We start from the raw sequence: 13,698 nt of genomic DNA, 5'->3' as shown, positions 1-13,698 counted from the left end.
AAGGGTTTAGAGGGATATGGGCCAAATGATGGCAAATGGGACTAGGTCAGATTGGGATGCCTGGTTGCTGCGGACAAGGTAGACCAAAGGGTCTGTTTCTGTTCTGTATGGCAATACGTGAAATGGAGGCGGGTGGGGGGAGAATATCTTTATGGCCCAATGACTGGTTAGAACAATTAATAAAAGCAAAATACTGCAGTTGCTGGAGATCGGATGAAAAAACAGAAGGAGGTATGGAAACTCAGCAGGACTGGCACCATCTGTGGAGAGAGAAACAAATTTAATGTTTGTGTCGGTCTGACTGTTCTTCAGATTGCACTTGAAGTATTAACTTGATTTTTCTCTCTGCACAGATTCTGCCAGACCTGCTGCGTTTCCTGCTTTCATTTGGTCAGGACTTTTAATGCATTGCCCGAGAGTGCCATGGAGGCAGATCCCATTGCAGTTTTCAGAAGAGAATTGGATCATTTTCTGGAAAGGAAAACTTTGCAAGGCAATGGTAGGGTGGGGGATGGGGGATGGGAGGAGGTGGTGCGTGGTGGTGGGGGAAGAAAGTAAAGAAGCAGTTGAAAGTTTTGCTGTTAGCTGACATGGACACAGTGAGACAAACAGACCTTTTCTATGCTGTACCAATTGCACAATTCTGAATACGGCATTTCCTAACTCCTTGCCTCGACAAGTTGGCTCCGATTCCCAGGTTAGTTGCCATTGTTCTGGCCTTGGCCATCAGTGGAAAAGGTTTATTCCCAATCAGTTTTTGTTCCAGAGCCTGGGTTTCAATTGAATCACCTCATTAACAACAATATTCTCACCAAATACCAGCCAGTTACAATAACATTTTCCTCAAGATCCCCAACAGGACCGGTATTGTTCTAGTGAATCTGAGCTCCACTCCTTTCCACTTTTTTTTTATTTAGAGGATGTGAATGTCACTGGCCAGGCCAATATTTATTACCCAGAGGGTGGTTAAGAGGCAATTGCATTGCAGCGGGTCTGAAGTCTCATGTAGTCTAGACTGGGTAAGGATGGCAGATTTCCTGCATTATAAAACGTTAATCAACCAGATGGGTCTTTTTTTTAAACAACAATCGACAGATTTTTGTCAGTATTAGACTAAAATTTTTATTCCAGACTTGTATTAAATTCAAGTTTCACCATCTGCCATGGTGTGTTTTGAACCCATGTCCCCAGAACGTTAGCCTGGAGGTCTGGATCACTAGTCCAGTGACTTTACTGCTATGCCTCCTTGCATCCTTCAATAAAAACAGAGGAAAGAAAAACTGCAGGAAATGCTCAGCATCTGTGGAGAGAGAAACAATTCATGTTTCAGCTCAGGATGACCTACAATCAGAAAATCCTTTCAATATAGGTGTGATGCGCAGAACTGAACACCTTACTCTAGATGTGACCGAAATAGGTCTTCATTTGTCTGTAGTAAAACTTGCATCTCGGGGTTGAGGGGTGGCAATATTGGCTAGAGCAGAGCAGTAGTGATGTGTAGCATCTCTGCAGGTTGACAAATGGGGAGGGGGCGAGTAGCTAGTGACAGACAGCTGTCAGGAGAGGAAGAGACAGAGAGGAGAGTAACTGGGGGACCCAGGCCTCAGGACAATGTTGAGAAGCATCGCCAGGGAGTTGGGGCAGGGAGACAGAGAACTGGTTTTATCCCAGTTTATGTTGGATGAGCAAAATTAGAATGGGACCCCCTGAGTTTGCGGTGGAATGGGAGTTGGCCCTCCGATTTTTCTGTGAGGAGACCTCTGATCTTGCTTGTTTCCGTCAAGTGCAGACTCGCAGTGGCGAATGATATACAGAACATCTTTTTGGACACCAAGAGAACTGAAAGTCATGAGCATCATGCAGGAAGTGAAGCTGATTTAGAACAGCAGAGCAGGCTCAAGGGGCTGAATGCCCTATTTCTGCTCCTATTTCTTACGTTATTAGGCCATTAATGGATGAGCAATCGCATTCCAACCCTTATCTCACCTCCATACTTTGCCTCTTCTGCGTTTTCTAACTGATAAATGACATCATCAGCGTTGGCTGTCTCTTGGATATTGATGTTAGAGATTGTTATTGGTTCCGATGCATACGATACAACTCCAAACTTGGGTCGAACGTCAAAACTTGCAATCTGAGGTAAAATAAAAATAAATCACAATGCAAGGGTATAACAAAGAATAATAAAAATCACTCCTTTTTTCATGTGAGCCTTGCTGAGAAAGTTTGTCAACCAACCTTAACTGCCGCTGAGAAGGTGGTGGTGAGCTGCCTTCTTGAATCACATGGTGCATGTACACCCACAGTGCAATCTGGAAGGGAGTTCCAGGATTTTGTCCCAGTGGCAGTGAAGGAACAGCAATATAGTTCCAAATCAGGTTTGAGAGTGGCCTGGAGGGGAATTTGCAGGTGATGATGGCCCCATGCATCTGCTGACCTTGTCTCTCTGGATTGCAGAGGTCCAGATTTGGAAGGTGGTGTCTAAGGAGCCTTGGTGAATTTCTGCAGAGCATCTTGTAGATGGTGCACAGTGCTGCTATTGAGTGTTCGTGGTGAAGGCAGTTGGAAAGGTTTAAAGTGGTAGGTAGGGTTCAAGTGAAGCTGCTTAATCCTGAGGTAATGATGTCCAAAGTATTGCAGAACAGGAAATAAAACCATGAAACCCTTGCTTTTCTGTTTAAAACTACACTATAGGCCACTTTGAAACTTCATGGCAGTGATTTGTTCCATTACCTTGTCAATGAGGTTCTTTATGACATTTTTGGCTTTCTCGAAGTTGGCCTCACCAACACTTTCGGAAGCATCTAGAAGGATGTATATATGAAGCGGTGTATCCTTTGCAAGGATAATTTTGCGGGCAGTGGATGCTGTGGAGGAAGAGACAGTTAAAGTTGGAACGATAGGGGTTACATTGGCACTCACTGGAAGTGGGAGTTCCATAGATTAGAAAATACCCACCCAAATCCAAGGGAGATTGAGTTCTCCAAGGCCTGTGCCCCTCTGGTGCCGCCTGCATCTCCCACCACACCGTTCACATTATCAAGGCAAATCTGTCAGTATACCTCTGCTACCCAGTGGCAAAGGTCAAAGATCATACCCGTCCCCTACCAGTGTCCATCTGCCTTTGGATGAAGGCAAGCGATAGGACTCCAGTGGGGTTCTCAACCCTCTGTTGCTGTCGAGTCTTTGACCATTGAAAAGAAAATCTCGCTGGCCACGACTGTGAGCAAAGCTCAGGAGAACAATGGCTGAGGCCCTAAAACAAGCTTGATGTTTTACTTTCAATCCATTTTCTTTAAATAGTTTTGTTGGTTAGTTATATTTGCTTTCTTTATTCCTTCATGGGATGTGGGCGTTGCTGAAAAGACCAGCCTTTGCTGGCCGTTCCTATTTGCCCTTGAATTGAGAGGTTTAATTGGCTATCTTGGAGGGCAGTTAAGAGTCAGCCACATTTCATGAGTCTGGAGTCACATTGGACTGGGTGAGGTGGTTGGACATCGAAGGTCATGTGATGCAATCACCAGGGAGAAGTCCAATCAGAATTTGCTACTCCTAGCCCTAGGTCCACATACAAGTCAGGGTTAAGTTGACCAAACCCATTCCAATTCAAGTCAACAGCAAGAACCCCTTGAACTTAACGGAATATTGACTTTGATGCCCACTGATGTGGTGAAAGGCCACATAAAAACAAGAGGAAACCTGGAATTCTCTCCGTGAAAAAGCTGTTCATGTAGGCTGAGGGGTAGCAGGAAATTCTCAAAACCGAGTGGGATAGTTGTGTCCAACAAAAGTGGTAATTGCTGGAGAAACTCAGCAGGTCTGGCAGCATCGGTGGACAAAGCAGAGTTACTGTTTCGAGTCCAATGAGCCTTCTTCAGAAATTTGTTTCAGATCTTCAGTATCCACAGTTCTTTGTTTTCTGATAGGGATAGATGTTTTATTGGGTAAGGATATATGGGTTTAAGGGGCCTTGGTGATTGGATGGAGTTTAGTTACACTGCAGCCATGATCCAACTGATTGGTAGTCCAGCCTGTTCCTGCTCCTCAGCTCCCAGTGAGCTCAATGTGTACTGTTCCTGTGAGAGATTGTGGTTCAAATGGGAACAAATGAAATATTTGAAAGGAGGAGCATTTTGATCATTGGAGCAGACAGAAAGGGATTGAACAATCCAGGTGAAAACTTATAGAAAACATAAAAAACTTGGAGCAGGAGTAGACCATTTAGCCCACTGAGTTCGTTCCACCATTCAATATGATCATGGCTGATCCAATATCTCAATACCAGGCTGCCATGCTCTCCCCAATCTCATTGACATATTTCACTTCTAAAAATCTGAATATTACATTACAGAAAATATTTAAACATTTGTTCTGTTTTAGCTCCTTAAACAGTTTTATTTTAGTTGTTTGCTCATGGGTCTCTTGTTTAATATGGACATGAGGAGAATCATCTGGGGATCATCAGTCTTTGAAATTTTCTTCCTCAGAGTGAACAGTCTGGGCCATTGAATCCATTCAAGGTTGTGTTTAGACAGATTGTGAGTACATAGATTACACACATTAGAATACACATATATATTAATGGACTACGAGAAAGTGGAATAAGGAACTGTTTGGACATTTCTTGGTTGAAGAGGCTTTATCATGATTCTTGGAAAAGGTCAAAGTGAACTGTGGATCATCTTCTGTTTACTGGAAAAGCAGGTCAATTTGGGAGAACAAGTCTAATAAAGATTTAAGAGAGATATAAAACATAAAGTTTATGGTCCAGAGCTGTTGGTCAGGCAGACTTAAAAAAAAAGTCTAGGATCCATGCTGTTTGTTGCCTAGAAACAGCCTCTAGTGTCATGTGCTATGTGTTTTCACAGACCTGAGATGTGAGTAGTTGACGGAACTTGCAGGAGATAGCAGCTTTCTCTGCCTTAGTCAGTAAGAGACAAACCTTAAAGCAAAAAACATTCACTCTCTGTCAATGAAGTAGTTTGAAAATCTCATGAATTTTTAAATATCAGGGCTTTTAACTGTTTCCCATCAGAATCTGAAATTGGGTCTGAAGATCTTCAATCATTCTGCAACTTTCAGTAATTAGATCTCGTCAACAGGAAATCAAAAGAACTGTGAAAAGTCAACACATTCATACCCTTGACTTACAGGGATGCTGTTCTTCAAATTTATTTACCCCAAACATGTATCCGTAGTGCTGTGTTGTTTTATCTTACCTGTGCATGAATGTGTGTACAAAAACAAAGTTGCTGGAAAAGCCCAGCAGGTCTGGCAGCATCTGTGAAGGAAAAAACAGAGATAATGTTTCGGGTCCGGCGACCCTTCCTCAGAACTGATGGTGGCTTTAACGTACCACCCTGTTCCCTGGCCAACATCTCTGTCTCTGGCTTGCTGCAATGTTCCAGCAAAGCCCAATGCAAGCTGGAGGAACAACACCTCATTTTCCGCTTGGGGACCCTACAGCCCTCCAGACTCAATGTTGAGTTCAATAATTTTAGGGCCTAAACTCTCCCATGTCCCAGCCCCCTACCCCACACACCAGGCCTTGTTAACACATAGCCTGCCATTACACACCCCCTGTTGTTAGTCACTAATAATCCCCATTTACAACTATTCACCCTCCCAACCTGATTGTTTTCAACTCCTTCATCTGTCCAACTGTCTTTGGGCTCTTTGGGCTCTATCCTATTGTTTACTCCCTACCCCATTCCCATCCCTATTTTCCGCATATAAACCAACGTTTTCCCAGCCACCATCAGTTCTGAGGAAGGGTCACCGGACCCGAAACATTAACTCTGGTTTTGCTTCACAGATGCTGCCAGACCTGCTGAGCTTTTCCAGCAACTTGGTTTTTGTTCCTGATTTATAGCATCCGCAGTTCTTTCGTTTTTTATGAATGTGTGTATTTGGGATTAAGGATTAATTCTATATAGTTGCTTAGTTGCTAACCAGTTCGCCTTCATCTAAAGAATATTCATTTGTGTTAAGCGAGTTGTTTTGAGTCTAATGAAGAAACCTGGTTAAAGTATCTCTTGATCTAGATGATAACAGAGTCAAATTGGCTATCTTGGGATTAAATGAAACATTTACACTTAGGGAGATTGATTACCACAGCACTCCTCCCTTTGATGTTAGAACAGCAGATTTACAGCAATATGGCAGGGGGGGGTGCATGCAGACAGAAAAGTAGAGTAAAGACCACAATCATATCAGTCGTGATTTTGTTCCATGTGCAGCAGGTTGCTAGGAGTAGAATGGCCTATTCCGGTTTCTTATATATCTCCCACAAACAAGAAAGTGAAACTGCAACTTTTGGTTAAGGACTTATCCTATTCCTTTAAAGCTAAAATTCTAGCTGGGACATAGGGAAGAGTTAGACAGGGGGGACTAGTAATGTAGAAGGGCAACAGATGACGTACCTGGCTGCTTTCCTTCTCCAGTTTGAGTTAGACCCAGCATGCTGGTAAAAGAGGCTGTGAAAGCTGATGCTACATCTTCTGGAGTGTCAAAGGAGCTTTTGTCTGCAGTGGAAATAAAAATACGGATTTAACGAGATCCACTTTCTCAATTTGCTTCACATGTGTCCAAATTGAGACTGTACCATTTTTGGCTGTCAACCTTTCTAAATGGAACTTTGTTCTTCCACATACCCCCAACAACTTCACCACTAACTAAACCCATCCCTCAACTTCCTGAATAATGTTTGAACCTGAATGGATTCTTTCAATTCAGGTATCAATGACAGATGTAGGGAAATTGGGTAGTTGTGGGAGCAAGGGCAATGTCCTTAATCCACTGCCTACATTGTGTTTTCCTCATCACGTAATCTCATTGAGACCCCAAGTAATGTTTAACCTCAATAAAGTGCTATTACCATTACTCCATTTTGAAGACAAGGAAGAGAGTTCTCCTCTCAGTCCTGGGTTGATTTTAATCCCTTAAAACAGATTGATGATTCTTTATTTTTCATTAACAGGATGTGGGGATCCTGGCAACACCTGCATTTACTGCCCACCTATTGTTGCCCATGAAAACGCGGTACTGAGATGCCTTCTCCAATATAATGGAATGCTTGTTAGGTCATTCCAATGGACAATCAAGTGTCAAGCTGAGATTCCAGAGTCACATGAAAGCCAGACTGGATAAGGATGCCACCATCCACAAGTCAGGAGTATGATGGAAATACTCTCCATTTTTCTGATGAAGGGTCTAGGCCCGAAACGTCAGCCTTTCCGCTCCTATGATGCTGCTTAGCCTGCTGTGTTCATCCAGTTCTGCACCTTGTTGTCTCGAATACTCTCCATTTGCCTGGATGGGTGCAGCTCCAACAACACTCAAGAAGCTTGACACCATCCAAGACAAAGCAGCCCACTTGATTGGCACCACATCTACAAGCATCCACTCTCTCTAACACTGTTGCTCAGTAGCAGCAGTGTGTACCATCTACACTTTGCACAGCAGAAAGTCACTGAGGCTCCTTAGTCAGCACCTTCCAGACCCATGACCACAACCTTCTGGAAGGACAAAGGCAGCAGAATACATGAGAACACCATGACCTGTATGCTCTCCTAAAAGCCACTAACCATCCTGACTTGAAAAGATATCGCCTGTCACTTCACTGTCACTGGGTGAAAATCCTGGAACTCCCTCCCTAAGGGTGTTTGGATGTACCCACAGGACTGGGACTCAGCATGTTTCACAATACCATGAATGCATCTTCCTTGGCCATTGAGACCTCGGGTGGCATTCAAACTGAGTAGCAGTTTCCGGCTTAAAAGCAATGACTTCATCTGTTTCCTCCATAAGATCTCTTTCAGTTCATTCATAACTTTTAAAAACAAAATACCCTGTTCCCACTTTCTCCCTGTATCCTTTGATCCCTTTAGTCCTAAGAACTATATTTAACTCCATCTTACAGCATTACTGTGGCAGAGAATTCCACAGGCTCACCACTATCTGGGTGAAGACATTCTTCCTCATCTCAGTCCTAAATGGCCTACCCCGAATCCTTACACTGAGATTATACTGAAAACAACAAATGCTGGAGATCACAGCAGGTCAGGCATCTATCTCAGAATGTTAGCTTGCTTTGTCTCCATGGATGCTGCCTGATGTGCTGTAATCTCCAGCATTTGTTGTTTCCGGTACAGATTCCAGCAGCTGGAGTAATTTGCTCCTAGACTAGGATGCTTGGTTCTGGACTCCCCAGCCATCAGGAACATCTTCCCTACATTTACCCCGTCTAGTCCTGTTAGAATTATATAGGTTTCTGTAAAATCTACATCAATGGAGCTGAGGTGGACAGGGTCAAAGGTTTCTAGGAGTGACAATACTCAGCAATCTTGCCTGGACCTCCCACATAGATGCGACGATCAAGAAGGCACAACAACGACTCTGCTTCCTCAGGCGGCTTAGGAAATTCAACATGTCCATCAGGACCCTCTTCAACTTTTACAGGTGCACTATAGAAAGCAGTCTATCTGGGTGCATAACGGCTTGGTATGGCAACTGCTCTGCCCAATCCATATGAAATAACAGAAAGTTGTGTACACAGCTCAGACCATCACGAAAGCCATCCTCCCATCCATGGGCTCCATCTACACTTCTTGTTGCCCTGGAAAGGCTGCCAACATAATGAAAGGCCCTTCCCACCCTGGTAATACACTCCTCCAACCTCTGCTATCAGGCAGAAGATACAGAAACTTAAACACACATACAAACAGGTTCAAGTACAGCTTCTTCCCTGTTGTTATTAGACCAGTGAGTGGGCCTCTCTAATTTCAAATCTAATGTTCACCTTGCTTTTGTGCACCTCCTGTGCAGTCGTAAGCTTATAGGCCTGGCTGTGTCTGAACATCCTATGATCTGTGTATCCTGTATGTTCTGATCTGCCTGCACTGCGCGCAAAACAAAACTTTTCACTGTTCTGAAGTACACGTGACAACAATAAATCAAATCAAATCAAATCGCCACCTCATTCTTCACAAAACCTGGCACAGAGCAGATGGGTCAAATGGCCAATTCCTGTGCATGTAAATGCTTTGGGACCCCATGCAAAGTGTCATTCCATTTGCACCGACAAGTAGTAGAAAGAGGCAGTGAGCTGACGCTCCTGCCTGCCTGCTGTAATGATTGACGTCGATGTTAACAATCCCATTGAATGAACCTAAAGAACAGATGAAAAGGAAGACTTACGCTGGCAGCTGGGTTCCCTGCCGCTCCACTCTCTCGACTCTAGGCATTGCCTTATGTTCGATCCTACCAACACCAGGCCGTCATTGCAAGCGTACTCCACCTTGCTGCCGATCACGTAAGTCGATCCGGATTTCCTGCCTCCAGCCGGGATCCCGGGATGAGGGCAGTGTTGTGCTTTGAGAGTTTGGAGACATCATTAAAGGCGAGATGCAACGCAGCGGCAGCAGCGAGCTATCAGCTATTTCAAACCCGCGGCAGCAAATATGCAAAGGGAAAAAGCTTCACCCTCCCGCCCAGTCACCCTCACCGCTTGCACACTTCCCATTCGCCAATTTCTAAAACAGCAGAATTCACATATGTTAACTCCTAACTCACTCTGCAAAAGAAAACGGCACTGGAATTCCTGGTTTACTCAAGTGCTTCTGCGAAGGCTCGTTCAATCTAAGTCCACAATTGTTTGAAGGATCGGAGGATAATGTTAAAAGCAACATTCATTGAGAAGTACCAAGAGGCCATTCAGCCCCTTGCCTTTGTTCCTAGAACACTGTGATCAGTTCTGGGCACTACATCTTAGGCAGGATATACTGGCCTTGGAGTTAATGGATCAGATCTCACTATGATTATACCTGGAGTTATGTTATGAGGAGACATAATGCAAACCAATGTTGTATTTCCTGGAATTTACAATGTTAAGGGGCGATTAGGTCAAAGATTTCCAGATGTTAAGGGAGATGCAATGACGGAAATACAACAGGGAATTCAGGGAGATGGAATGGTGGAAGAGATGCGAGAGGGGGAGGAAGGGGTGTGAGAGAGAGTGAGTATGGAGAAAAGTGAGGGCGGGCGAGAGAAGGAGGGGGAGACGTTGGGACTATTGAGGGTGAGGAGAGTGAGGCTGGGACGATGATTGAGGGCAGAGGGAATGACGTTGGGAGGATTGGGGAAAGCTAAATTGGGGGGATTGAGGGCTGGGGAGAGTGGGGTTGGGGGGATTGAGGGCTGGGGAGAAGGAAGATTTGAGGACTGACGGCAGGGAGAGTGAGTTGGGAGAGTTGGGGACAGTGAGATTAGGATGAATAGGCATGGAAAGACTGCTGGCAGGAGAAATGAGAAGACAGAGTGAAATCTGGGTACAGGAGCGGGGCGGAACAGGGTGAGTGTGGGAGGGGTCGAGTGTGAAGTGGATAGGGTGGGGGACATGGAGATGGAGGAGGAGCAGGATGGGGGATGGAAAGCCTGGGAGTGGAATAAACTATTTCTGTTTGTTGAGGTATCCAGTTTGGCAGAATAGAAACTAAAAACGAGAATTTGACCTTCCGGCGGTGAAAGTAAGAAATATTTCACACAAAGGGGTAGACCAAGTGTTTGGCGCTCGCTTCTGAAAACAGCAAAGCAAACACATCGAGCAATAGTCTAAGGTGGGGACTCACATCCGGAATTACAGCTGGTCATTGTTCCATTCCATCGCCCATTCTTCAAGCAGGTCCTGCTAACCGAGCCTTGAAGCATATACCCATCATAGCACTCGAATGTAACAGTTTCTCCGATAGCATAGGAAACACTCAGGGGTCTGAACATTCCACCTTCCAGTACAGGCATTGGACATCGAAACTCTAGAGAGATAGAAAGAGATTATAAGGACCGAATGGTGTGGTGTTGACTTCAGGGGTTGAGGAGAATAGCGATGCCAAGGGGTTTTAGTAGACTTGAGGATCAGCAAGTGAGCGAAGGAGATCAGGGAGTCGTAGAACAGAAGGAGGCCATTCAGCCTGACGTGATTATCCTGGTTATCCACAAGAGCAACTCAGTCAGCCCCACTTCCTCTTCGGGAGGTTTCCAGGGAGGTACAATCTTTGCCTTCATTGCTCTCAGGACAAGCGATAGTGACATATGACTTCAGAATCCACCACAATTTCAATTCTGTTGACAGGTAAATCTGGAATGGCAGAGTTAGTCTCAGAAATGGAACTCGACTTTGACCTTCTCAAGGCCAATTAGAGAAGGGGTGGGCATCAATTAATGCCCTCAGGCCGTGAAAGAGTAAAATAGAAAGAGGAAGGAGAGAGAGAAGAGGAAGGGAAAAAGGAACCTGTCTCACCTTTGCATGTGGGTTTGTGGCGTCTATGATAGGACCTGAACCAATGCCCGCTCCTCATGCACTTTGTGTGTGACACTGGGAATGGGTAGGTTGATTCTGGACACTGGAACTTCAGAACACTGTCCAATGCATTACCATTCGATTTCGTCAGCGTGCCCCCAATAATGTGGACGTTGGGATCACAGGTTATATTCTCTTCCTGATCGTCATCTCCTGCAATGAGATTTGTGAATGCAATTCAATCCTTTCACCAATGGGAAGGGCTTCTCATGACTAATGCCGTCCAGACTCCTCAGGATTTGAAAAACCTTGATCAGATGTACACTCAACATTCTCTAAGGAAATCAAGTCTAAATCCTGTAATTTCTCTGGGTAAATTAAGTTTCTCATCTCTAGAACGATATTAGTGTATCTTTTCTGTACTACTTCTCTCTCCAAATGTGATGATTACACAAAGTTTAGCATCTTTCGTGATTCCCAAGACACTGAACCTATCCGTGTCCAAATGCAACAAGACCTGGACAGTATCCATGTTTGGGCTAACAAGCAGCAAACGGTAAGACAGCAAGTCGTGAAGCCATTGGCAGGAAATTTTCAGGCCTCTCTGAGCACAGGATTGGTCCCAGGTGGCTGGAGGATTGCCAATATGACACTGCTGTTTAAGAAAGAGGAAAAATATAATCCAGGAAACTACAGACTTGTCAGTTTGACATCAGTAATGGGAAAGATCATGGACTGCTTAATATGGGACAAGGTAAATATACACTTAGAGAGAAACAAGTTAATACTTAACAGTCAACATGTCTCTTCAAGGGCAGATCAGTTCTGACAAATTTAATTGAGTTCCCTGATGAGTTGACACAGACAGTGGATGAGGGGAGTACTTTGGATGTTGTATATATTTGGAATTTCAGAAAGTATTTGATATGGTGTCACTTGGCAGGTTGTTTAGCAAATTAGAAATGTTTGGGACTGGTGGGTTAGAAGTTGGTTAAAAGATTGGTAGTAGGATAGGTATTCCTCAGATTGGAATTGAATTGAAAATGATGTTCCCCAGGGTTTGTTGTTGTGACCCTTGACCCTTTCGGATTTATATAAATGATTTAAGAGATGGGTGTTGAGACAAAATTCTAAAGTTTGCAGATGATGCTAAGCTAGGGAGAATAGTGAATTGTAAGCATGATGCTGAGTGACTTTGAGGGAAATTGTCAAGTTGGCCAAATGGGCAGACATCTGTCAGTTGAATTTCAATGCAGAGAAATGTGAAGTAATGCATTTTGGTAGAAACAACATGAAGAGACAATGCAGGCTTGATGGTACAACTTTGAGGGTAGTACAGGAGTGGTGGGACCTCAAGAGTTCATGTGCATGAATCTCTGAAGGTGGCCAGGCAAGTTGAAACAGTTAAGAAGGCATGAGGATCCTTGGGTTTATAACTAGGGGGTCACAATTTCAAGATTGTCAGCAAGAGAGCTCAGAATGAGATGAGGAACAACTTCTTTACTCAGAGAGTTGTTGGGATTTGGAATGTGCTGCATTTGAGAGTGGTGGAGGTGGATTCCACAGGAGATTTCAATAAAGAAAAAATAAATAGGTATTTGGAAGTATGAATTTAGAGAGTTATGGAGATAGGGATGGAGAATGAGACTAGCTGGGTACCTCTTTGGGAGCCAGAAGGTGAGTTCTGCTGCGTTTCTCCAGTACTTTCTGTTTTTAATGGCCATAGAGTGCCTGCGCTCAATGACCCCATTCCTGCATGTACAGTGTCAGTGTCAGTGCTTATGACTATAATGAGAGCTGCTTTGAAGTAGAACTCTGCTTTTCCATTGCCAAATTATGAATTGTTTTTGCAAACTGGTGTGTTGTAACTGTCTCTTTTTCAACAAGACAATTCAATGGGAAGAAAATTGCAGCTACTCAGACAGTAGTAATAGTGTCTTTCGAATTTGAGAGTCATACAGTATAGAAGTGGTGTTTCAGCCCCTCAAATTTGTACAGACATAAAGAACAAAAAAAATTATCAAACATTGTAAAAGCCCATATTTTCTAACATCCTTTAGGGAGAGAAATCTCCCATCTTTACCTGATCTGGCTGACATTGACTTCAGATCCACACTAATGTGGTTAACTCTTCAGTGCCTCTGAAATGGTCTGGCAATGCTACTTAGTTCAATGGCATTGCAGATTGGCCACAAAGGGGGCCTTTTAAGCAATTCTCTAATCCCATGTAAAGGAACAAGATAAAAACAAAGAAACAAAAAAAAAACTCAACAAGTTGTATGACACCTATGCCACCATACCCCGGTTTTCTTCAAATAGAATCATCACATTTCTAAGAGGACATATGGTGCCTCGATTTAGGGTTAAATTAGGTGCGTGTACCCAGTTGTTTTGACTTACTG

General features: G+C 43.9%; 1 protein-coding gene across 1 annotated transcript in view; it reads right to left on the bottom strand.

The window, feature by feature from the left end:
• LOC109921430 (complement factor B-like) overlaps positions 1–13,698 on the bottom strand; it is a 44,128-nt gene that overhangs the window by 27,696 nt on the left and 2,734 nt on the right. Inside the window, exons 2-7 of the mRNA XM_020521468.2 lie at positions 11,297–11,509; positions 10,629–10,811; positions 9,199–9,372; positions 6,423–6,524; positions 2,734–2,867; positions 1,987–2,134 (exon numbers count right to left, since the gene is read on the bottom strand). Coding sequence (XP_020377057.1) covers positions 1,987–2,134; positions 2,734–2,867; positions 6,423–6,524; positions 9,199–9,372; positions 10,629–10,811; positions 11,297–11,509 — 954 coding nt within the window. The remainder of the gene's footprint in view (positions 1–1,986; positions 2,135–2,733; positions 2,868–6,422; positions 6,525–9,198; positions 9,373–10,628; positions 10,812–11,296; positions 11,510–13,698) is intronic.

Source organism: Rhincodon typus, chromosome 35, assembly GCF_021869965.1.
Source record: "Rhincodon typus isolate 14 chromosome 35, sRhiTyp1.1, whole genome shotgun sequence".
NCBI classification, from domain to species: Eukaryota; Metazoa; Chordata; class Chondrichthyes; order Orectolobiformes; family Rhincodontidae; genus Rhincodon; species Rhincodon typus.
This window is presented reverse-complemented; position numbering and strand designations above follow the sequence as displayed.